A 9,856-nucleotide genomic window follows, 5' to 3' on the forward strand; every position below is an offset into this window, starting at 1 on the left:
TTAAAGTGTGCAATGGAGGCCAGAGCCAGGTGACCTGAGAGGCCAGAGGCACTGTTCCTTATCAAACAGACCTGTGTTAGTCCTTCCCCAGTTGCAGTCTTTTTAGGCATATCTGCTTACTGCTCTCCAGAACAGCCATCAGCAGAAGCTAATTTGCACACGTTGCTAATAGCCAGTGTTTTCACCGACAGATGCAAAAGGCTGGGTTGTGTTCGGGGGGGGGGGGCAAACAGAAGCTGGTGGTAACTCACTTGAAAATTTGGCCCCTGACGTCTTCTAATTCTTTTCAATCACATTGGCCTGACTGAGCAGGGGAGGCAGCAGCCCCTTTGCAGGCAAAATTGACACCGCTGGGTGACACTCAGAGCTGACTTGCAGCAAGGGGTCAAAGAGCCCGACCTAGCCCATTTGGATCTGGATAGGTGCTGTCTGTGCAGAGCACAGGGGAAAAAAAATCCCAGTTGCCCGTCACTGTCTAAATTTAGGCCGTTGTTCATCTGGGTTCCACGGCTCCCACTTGTCATCAGCCGGAGTGACAGAATATGAAAAATTAATTTCCGAGGTGGGAAATTGCTAATAATGTGTTTGCAGCCGGGGCGGGGAGCAGAGGCGGGGATGCAGTACAGACACATTTGGGTTTTCTTAATAAAATGTCAGCGCAGAGCCTGCTCTGCTTCCCCTGAGCACGTCCTATTAGTTGAGACAACATCTTGCAGCTGCCCTCGCCTATTAGTGTGGCTGCGTCCAGGTGCAAGGAGCTCTCTCGTTGCTGTGCAGATCACCTGCCGGGCCCTAATTGACCGCACGGCAGGCCCTGCTGGGGGCTCTCGGGGCTGGCGTGTGTGCAGCATGCCTGATTGCAGCACCATGCGGTTCAGGGAAGTGGCAGGGGTGGGAAGGAGCTCAGGGGAGAGGGAGCCTAAGAGAAGCCTGGGTGAGCTGCTGTGAGAGCTGCTCTCTGAGCTGGGGGACATGCCATTTTGGGCACCTGTCATTTACCTCTCTGTTTGTTTGTCAACAGGATACACACCCACTGGGATTTAAACATCTCCTTCCGAGAGACCTCTTGCAGGTACCATTTTGGGGCACCCTCTTTGTATGGTAGGCTAAGAGTTTATGATGCATGCTACTGGTGTTTGGATGCTGTTAGACATGAAAGAATATTCCTGCCTGTCATTCTGTAGCTTTAGCTCTGTCCCTTTTTCTCTCCCTCCCTCTCTGTTGAGATCTGTTTTAGTTTTTCCGTTCCCTTTTGTTTTGGGGGAGGAGGGCTTTAAGCAACCTCTCCTCTTGGAGAAGCTGGGGAGTGCAGCCAGTCCTGTCTGGGGACCCAGTGCTTGTTTTCTGAATATGTCTTTTCTGCTCTGTGTTTTCTGAGAATGGAAAATTATCATGGCCCAGATATTTGAAGCTTGCTAGGTGCTGCTCCACTTACCACTGCACCAGCCTGCTGATCTGGAAGGATACATCTTGTTTGCAAACTGACTTTGGCACTTGAGTGCTTAGGTGTCACTGGAATTCAGTAGGGCTTAGGCTCCTGAGTGAGTCTGGTGCCACAGCACTGAGCAGAATATTGCCTAAGTGCCTCTAAAACACCCTGGGCCCATGTCTATAAATGACAATCATCATTTGATGTGGGAGGGAGCTTGGTTGTTCAGGCAGTATCACTGATGCCCAAATCTTGCAAACAGTTGTGCATGTGAGTAGTCCTGTCCAAATCAATGGGATTAGTTCTGTGCATAATTTTGGGCATGTCTGTAAGCATGTGCAGGGGCAGAGCAAAAGCTGAGAGAGGGAAATTACCTTAAATGCATGAAAATAAAAAATCTAGACCCCCCTCCACTGTCACCTTAAATGACAGGCATTTTAACAAAGTAGAAATAAGAGAAAAGCAGCAGAAGCCTGAACTGAGAGAAAGATTGAAGAAGTTGCCAGGCCAAAGCAGAACAGTTTAATTTTTTTAAGTGTGCCTTGACCAAATATCTAAAGAACTGGGAATCCAAACAGTACAAGCAGCTAATCATTGCAATGCTCTGCACAAATTAGAAGATTCCTTCTTGACTCCTGATGTCTTGAAGCATGACATTTAACTATCTTTTCTCTTAATATGAGCAATAGAATTGTGTGTGTTATTACTGGTTATGACATATTCCCAGTCCCTTTAAAAATCTAGCTATGGTATTTGCCTCAAAAGTGAGAAGTGAAGAATGCTTGTGTTCATTTCTGTTTTACATGAAACTCAGTTCCAGCTAAACACTTGAACGTGTTTTGTGCTATGTGGTTTGTTAAGAAGAGATAAATCATTGTATGTGCCCAGTAAACATCAGGTTTTCCTGTGAAACTCCATGGGAAGGCAAGGCAGAAGGAGGTATGGGTGTTCCAGGAGAATGCTGATGGCGCCCAAGTGGAGTGAAGCCAGACTCTGGCACTGGTTTAAATCCAGAATAATGGGTACTTGTACATGTGACAATGTTACCATGTACACATGATGAAAATTTCCCTTTGTGTGGCTTAATGGCATCACATGCTATGCGTATGCAAGTTTGGGGGGATTTAAATGAGATTACATCAGGATGTGGTTTAGTTGGTGAAAATGCAGTTGAGTTTGCAATGTTGCAACTTGGAACACCGCAGCCATTCATCTGTTGGCTCATTCTCCTCTGCCAAAAAAAAGGATCAGGCCCCTTGACCATTCTGCCTTCAGTAGGCAACTGTGGCCACCAGGACAATGATGTGTGTATACAGTGATGGAAAAATAAAACCCACTGTTTCCATTAAAAACTCACTGTTTCAATTTAGGGGGCATAGAATGCAACCCTGAAGGACTGAACTCCTGTCACATATACAAGCGCCCAACTTGATCAGAGTTGGTGGAGTTACTCTGGATTGACACTGGTGGTGTGTGAGAGCAGAATTTGGCAAGCAGCATCTCAACATTTTATTGTCTGAGTATCAATTTGCAAATAACAGTTCACTGATCACTGCTTGGAGGCAATGGCTTGCTGTGCTCTCTTCAGTATTCCTTGGTTCTAGAGCAAGAAGAACGACAAGAAAGTATGTTTGTGTATATATTTGTGGTAGTGTACAACGTGGTAGGCACTTTCCAAACACTGGAGAAAACTAATCTATTCTGGGAGGAGCTCCCAGTCCATAGACAAGTGTACGTGAATAATTTATCTGCTCATTTTTGCGACTAGGATTGTACGAATAAGACTCAGTGCACCCAGGCGTGGTGTTTACCCAAGAGGGTGCAGTGTAACAGAGCTTAGAAAAGATCTAAGTTTCACTATTGCAACGGATTTGGACGTTTCTCTGTTTCATCTACAAGCTTTAGATTGTTTTGCGAAATGTAAACATACCCGACAGCACGAGTGTGTGTTAGAAATGACTTCCAACTCGATCACCAGCCCTACAAACATGGCTCGAGTGAATGCTGCTCCTCTGCTGTAAGTCTCCCATAAAAGCTTGTGCCTGGAGCGGGCTGGGCGATGGAAGCTCTTAGGAGAATGAGTGCATCCCTTTTTTTTTTAAAACCTTTCTGAGATTCAAAGCAGAGTGTTTGGGCTAGAGATGTTTGTGTCTGAAGGTTCAGACTAGATGACGCTCTATGGAGTGATAGCCTGGTTGATTCGGGCTCTGTTTCAGCACAGCTGTTAGGTATGTGTGTAGATCCATCATGTGTTCATCTACTTTGCTGGGCAGATCCCCAGGAAGAGTGCTGGAAATAGTGCGGATCAAGATACATGAAATTCATTGTTAATTCCCACTCCACTAAGCACTGTTGAAGGCTGTAGGATTGATTGGACTTTTTAAAGTCCACACAGTGTCTAAAAAAAAAAAAAATCCACTCTGTGAATTTTAGGAGCATCAACCCACACTCCAAATTGGTGAATTTCTCAGAGCCAGTCTCCCAAGCAGACCTCCAAAACTCCCATTGAAACCAACTGGAGTTGCAGGCATGGATGGCTTTCAGGATGAAGCCCCTGCTTGGTTTTGTTAAGCTTATGGGTGTCAGAAATTCAAAGGAATCTTCTAGGGAGACTTGCTTGATAAATCTTAGCCTGGAAGTGAAATTTTTACGGCTCAGTTATAAAATCCTAAGAAGACAGAGGTTTATCATGGAAGTGCTGACAGAAACCTTAACTAATAGCCATGCGAACAACAATTCTGCAGCCTAACACAGGTGCAACGAAGGGTGCACACACCTTTGGAAATTAAAATTCCCACCTTAAAAAAAATTGCTTTTGAAACTGCAATGCAAAGGATAAAATAATGGCTCCTTTTTTTCTCTCGGCAAGGAAGTTTCTTTGACAACCCATGTTTAACTGTTTTGTTCCCTTCAGCTGTCTCCTGGCTAAGACTTAGGCAGTTCAGACTATGGCAGGTCTACAGTGAGAATACAGGTTTTGTTACTGCAGATCAAACAGCAAGCCCAATTACCTGCAGTAGTGGGCCACCCTAATACATCAGAAGAAAGCAGCCAATCTCATGTAATGTAGCAAACTAATTGTACAGGGCTGAATAGGTAGAAAGGAAAATTCCTCCCTGAATCCCTCTGGCAACCAGCTGATTAGATGAAACATGAGACTTCTTGTCCATTTTTAACAACCGTTTCCCAGTAACAAACATTTAGAAGGACATTGCATAGTAGAAAGGGGCCAAATTTGGTTTCACGTCTAATAGCGAATTCTTTTAAAACTCATTCAGTTTTGAACAACAACAAGAAATGCTTAATCACTTATGCAGGCCCTACACAAAGTGATGTATTTCTGGTGTCATAGGTAAGTGACCTGAGCTTGTCACCCGGCTGTGACATGGCAATTAGATACAGCAGTCATTAGTGACGTAGCTTGATTGTATCCTTGTTTCTTGAAATGTAGCCTGGGTGTGAGTTTTAACTAAACAGACAGTCCATTATCACCATTCGTGACAAAAGGAGATCCATGCCAGAGAGCAAAATCTGTGAAGGGAGTCCCTTTAAAATGAATGTGGTTAGCATATCTACTTGTAAACTCGCAGAAAATCTGTCCCATGCTCAAACAGAAGGGCTGTCATTTTGGGGAAGATATATCACATGCTTTGCCCGCAGCACAAACAGAGGTTGAATCCCTGCCTTCTGTGTAAAACTCACCCAAGAGTAACTGTTGTGCCATTACTGGCCATGGACCCTAGCCCTGGCCATCAGTGGCAAGGCAACTGGGTCCATTGTGAAGTGGAAGGCAGCTTAGCCAGTTTTTGCACGTCCTCTGTAGGCAGTTTGCCTGCACCAATTCTTTTGGGCACAAGGAGTCCATGCTCTGATAGGCTGGATTTATCTGTCAGCAGTTCCTGCTGGTAGATCACTAGTCCCCAGCTGTCACAGGGGACGGGACTAGGAGAATGACCTCCAACTGCAGCCAAGCAAATTTAGGCTGGAGATGAGGAGGAACTTTCTGACTACGAGGGTGGTCCAGCATTGGAACAGGCTGCCCAGAGAGGTTGTGGAGTCTCCATCCCTGGAAGCGTTCAAGAGCAGGTTGGACAGGCACTTGGTGGTTTAGGTAGGGATGATCCTGCCCTGAGCAGGAGGCTGGGTGACCTCATGAGTTCCCTTCAAAGCCCTACTTTCCTATGAGGTCCTAAGATCTTCCATGGGGTTGGAAGCTCCCTCCTGGCACTGCTGTTTTGGCTTTGCTGTGCAGCGTAGCAGCATGCTGGGGGACTGAGGCAGAAAAGAACTGAGCTTCCCTTTCTCCAGGGCCCAGTCGCCCTAATGCTGCCCTCTACCCACTTCTCGGTCCCCCTTGCACATCATCACTTCCCCTGCCTGCCCTCACACACATCCCCACATCCTCCTGCACTCTTGCTCACCCTCTTGCCCTCAGCTTACATGCCCACTTTCCCTCTGCGCTTGACTTTGCCCAGTGCTGTTTGGGGAAGTTGAAGGGGAAACGCTCAGTTCCAGTGGAGTTTCTGGCCCTGTCTGTGGCCCTGACTCAGTGCCCGGCAGCGCTCGGAGGAAGCCTGCCGCACTGCCATGTGTGCGCTGCGTTGTCTTATTTGTGCAGCACAGCCCCTGAGCCAACTAGCTCCCCTCTCAGCAGACCTAATGAGTCTGTCCATAGACTAAGGGGAAGGCGATGGCAATTCTGGTGTGGGAAGTAACATGCGTGGAGTAGTGCGGGATGTTTCTGCAAGTCATCACCTGGCATGGTAAGTAGGCAATATATGGTTGTGACCTCTGTTGCCTTCTCAGTCCCTCTAATGAACATCGCTGTGTCCTTCTTTATCTTTAATTGCTACTGTGGCTCTCCCTCTTCTTCTCAACTTCAGTGGGAGCTGTGGGTGCCCTAAATTATTCAGCTAGGCTTTAATGGGCCTCCACTTCTTCTGGGGCAGAAGAGAGAGGGTGCAAAGATGAGCTGGCTGGCTCAGGCACTTTGATGTGATGCCTTCTGCACTGGATGTGTCAGTGCAGAACATGACTGTGTGTGATTCAGGGACTTAAATTCCCATAACAGGTCTCTGAAGAGGGTGGTGCTTCTAAAGGATGTGGCAGGATGGCACAGAGGTTTGACTGACCCTTGCACATGAGCTCTGCAGGTCATTGCAAGTCCATGCAGCCAAACCTTTGTATTGCACCCCACTGGCAGGTAGTGTTCCCCAGCTCCAGGAATCATGATCTGCCTTTACTTACTTCCCTATCTAGAGATTGCCTTTGATCTCTCTTTCCCTGTCGTCAGAAGGTGCCAGAGTCTGGTCAGCTTGGAGTCGCTGTCTGCCTTGCCCTGATGAAATGCTGTTTAATTGGGCACAAACGGGTCTGCACACCAGGCACTCGCAAATCAGGGCTGAGGAACTGCCCTGAAAGGGGAAGATTAAAATCTGCCCGACTCTTGCCAGCTGCTCCATTTTCTTTTATGCTTTGAAGTTTTAACAGGATGATTGGGCTGGCGTTTTAGTAAAGTTGGTGAATGCATCTAGTTAAAAGCAGCAGCTTGGCTCTGTGCAGTAGCATTCCCGTGTACAGATGCGGAGCTCTCGCAGCGATTTGCTGAAAGGCGACAAGATCATTCAACAAATGACACGCTCTCCTTTTTATTTCAAGAAAAGCCAGCCAGGTTTGGAAACAAACATGCTCTCTGTCGGGAGATAAGCACCTCCGAGACGGCTCTCCTCTCCCACTGACTGCAGTGCGAGGTGTGGGTGCCCAGCACCCTGTCAGGACGGTGTCGAAATGCTTCGTAATAAAGTGAGACTGAATGTGAGAGAGAGGAGGAGGAACGGGCCGGGGGGAGAGCTCTTTCTATCTGGAGCTGTTTTCTCTTTCTCTGGGTTGCAAATGAAGTTGGGGGGAAGGTGAGAAAGAAGAAAGGGACCTGGCTTGCTAATACCCTGCAGGAAGCTACTTAGGGTTATAATTGCAGACTCTAACTTCCTGCTCATCCCGGAATTTCAAAGCACTGGAGATGCAATTAAGCCTCCGCCCTTTTCAAGGAAGGCAGATGCTGCTTTGTGGGAGATAGCCTAGCAGGGGCAAAGCAGAGGCTAAACACAGCGGAGGGACCTGAGAATGGAAGCTGGTAGCTTGGGTGCCCAGCCGAGGGCTGTAGCTATTAGACCACACAGTGAGCACACTGGGAGCTCCTGCTACAGGCTACGGTTTGCCGCGTGTTAATGTTTTACTGTGCAAAAGACAGTAAAGAATGGCACTGCCTTCCCATGGTTTAAACATGACTACAGGAGGGCCTAGCCAGCCTTATGGATTGGACTAAGACATGGCAGAAAGTGCTGTAAGACAGACAGGCACTTGGTCTGCAGTGCGGTGCATGTGTTTTAATCTGACTATAAAACCGTCTTGGCCCAGCCCATGCTTATGTGTCACTAGGCAGTTTGGTTCCTCAGGCCCAGGCCTGGGTTTCGATATGCAGGTCTTACGCTGGATGATTGAAAGCGCTTGTTTGCCTTGCGTAGACAGGGCTAGCCTTGTCTTGCTTTAAAAACCAGAAAAGAAAATGGTGCTGAAGAAGGAATGGCAAAGGTAATTCAGGAAGGAAACGTGCAACAAATCAGGGCTTGTGGAAGAAAGAATGAAGAGTGCACGTAAAGTGGAGCGTGGAAAAGATGTAGTGAAACTAGAGGGCCTGGCCCGTTCCCCCTGAAAATGCCCAGTGGGAAAGGAAGGACTAGAAGAACCTGTGGGAAGCACAAAGCAGATTACTGTATTCATCTCAAGGATGATCCTGAGTCAGCAGAAAGCATCACTGTATCAGGCAGGTAATGCTATCAGGTGCCAGAGTGTATTGCTATACTGCCTTTTAAAAGATTAATTATAGGGAGGGTTGGGGGTTTTGCTGGTAAATGGCTTTGGGTTAATCCAGGAAACCCAGGGTAAGGTTAGGAAGGGTGGAGGTTCAGGAGGCTGTCCGCTGCTGGAAGGAGGGTGAGGCCCTTCTAAAGTCTTCCCAAGTCTTAGCACCTGCTGCTAAGTGATCCTTTGGCTGCTGGACTCAGCCCTGTACAATGCAACAAAAAAGGCAAAGGGAAAATGGAGTTGAGTCCATCCCATCAACCCTGCTTTGGAATGGGTTGAACTAAACCCAAGGGCGGCCTATACACATACTTGGGGGTGAGGCCATTTTAATTCAAGTGGTCCCTGGACAGCCGCTCTAATTAAAATGGCTCACCGTCACAAGCAATTAAGCCTCCGCACGTTTCAAAATGGATGGTGGGCGCTTTATCTAAAGCTCATTTGACAAGTTTTACGTAAAGTACCCCTGAGGCTATTTTGAAACACGTGGGGGCTTAATACATATGACAGTGAGGTGACGCTGGATTGCTCTAATTAGAGCATGAATGAGCATGTCTATTGGCACCCAAGGCTCTCATGTAGACTGCTTTCACAGTCCTGAGCAAGGCACTGACTTTACTCAGTAAAATAGACCAAGTATAGCAGTTCAGTGACATGGGAATGAAGGTGATGCTTAAATAAGTGGGAAGAGTCAGTCTGACCTGCCCATCTGACCTGCTCAGGGCAGGGAGGAGTGGGACAGGGCTGTCCATGCTGAGATCTTCAGAGCCACCCCTGTGGTGACTCTGGGGGGAGTATGGCCTGCAGCGGGGCTCGTACTGCTATCTCTAAAATCAAAACCTCTCTTTTTTTCCTCCCTTTCAGCCCCCAACACCACAGCATCATTTACCCAGGTGGACTGGGCAGTTGCCCCTGCACAAACAGTGTCCAGCTGGGCCCAGGAAGACCCACTGGGGGCAGTAACTGGGTTGATAGGTTGTAGCAGCCTAAGAGCTGAAGAGTTGAAGGGACTGTCAGATCACCTGGCCAGGTTGCATGCATAACACAGGTCACTGAACTGCACAGAGTTATCTCTGCACTGAGCCTGATAACTTCTGTTTGGCTAGTGGCATATTTCCAAAAAGGCATCTGGTCTCGATTCAAAGACATCTAGAGATGGAGAATCCGCCCCGTCCCTTGGCAGTGCGTCCAGTGCATAACAACCCCTTGCTGCTAAGCACGTCTGCCTAATTTGTGCAGCAGGAAGAAGGGATAGCACTTGCACAACAAAGGACGGGATTTGCTCCTTGAAGCCGAATCCATCCTTTGTTGCTTGGAAGGGCTTCAGATTTACACCACTGTACCACAGCTTGGCTCATAAAGCTGATAAGAAGCTGTGAAGCAGACAGTACGATGCCCATGCCGGCTATTATTACCAGAGCTGGAGTGAAAGAATACGACCATGTAAATGCAGAGATCAGAGGACACTAGAAAAACAGGGGTTTGAATGGTCACCAGTATTCCCAGGGGGATTTGTTTCTGTCCCTGGAGATGCTGTAGTGTTCTTAGTGGGATGGGTCAGCACCT

The 9,856-nt window shown here is 47.6% G+C and overlaps 1 protein-coding gene across 1 annotated transcript in view; it reads left to right on the forward strand.

Annotated features, from left to right (window-relative positions):
* Positions 1–9,856, forward strand: part of SAMD11 (sterile alpha motif domain containing 11) — a 195,256-nt gene that overhangs the window by 62,214 nt on the left and 123,186 nt on the right. The window contains exon 3 of the mRNA XM_019511552.1: positions 1,022–1,072. Coding sequence (XP_019367097.1) covers positions 1,022–1,072 — 51 coding nt within the window. The remainder of the gene's footprint in view (positions 1–1,021; positions 1,073–9,856) is intronic.

Source organism: Gavialis gangeticus, unplaced genomic scaffold (genome assembly GCF_001723915.1).
Source record: "Gavialis gangeticus isolate Ggan-Ray unplaced genomic scaffold, GavGan_comp1, whole genome shotgun sequence".
In the NCBI taxonomy this organism is placed as follows: Eukaryota; Metazoa; Chordata; order Crocodylia; family Gavialidae; genus Gavialis; species Gavialis gangeticus.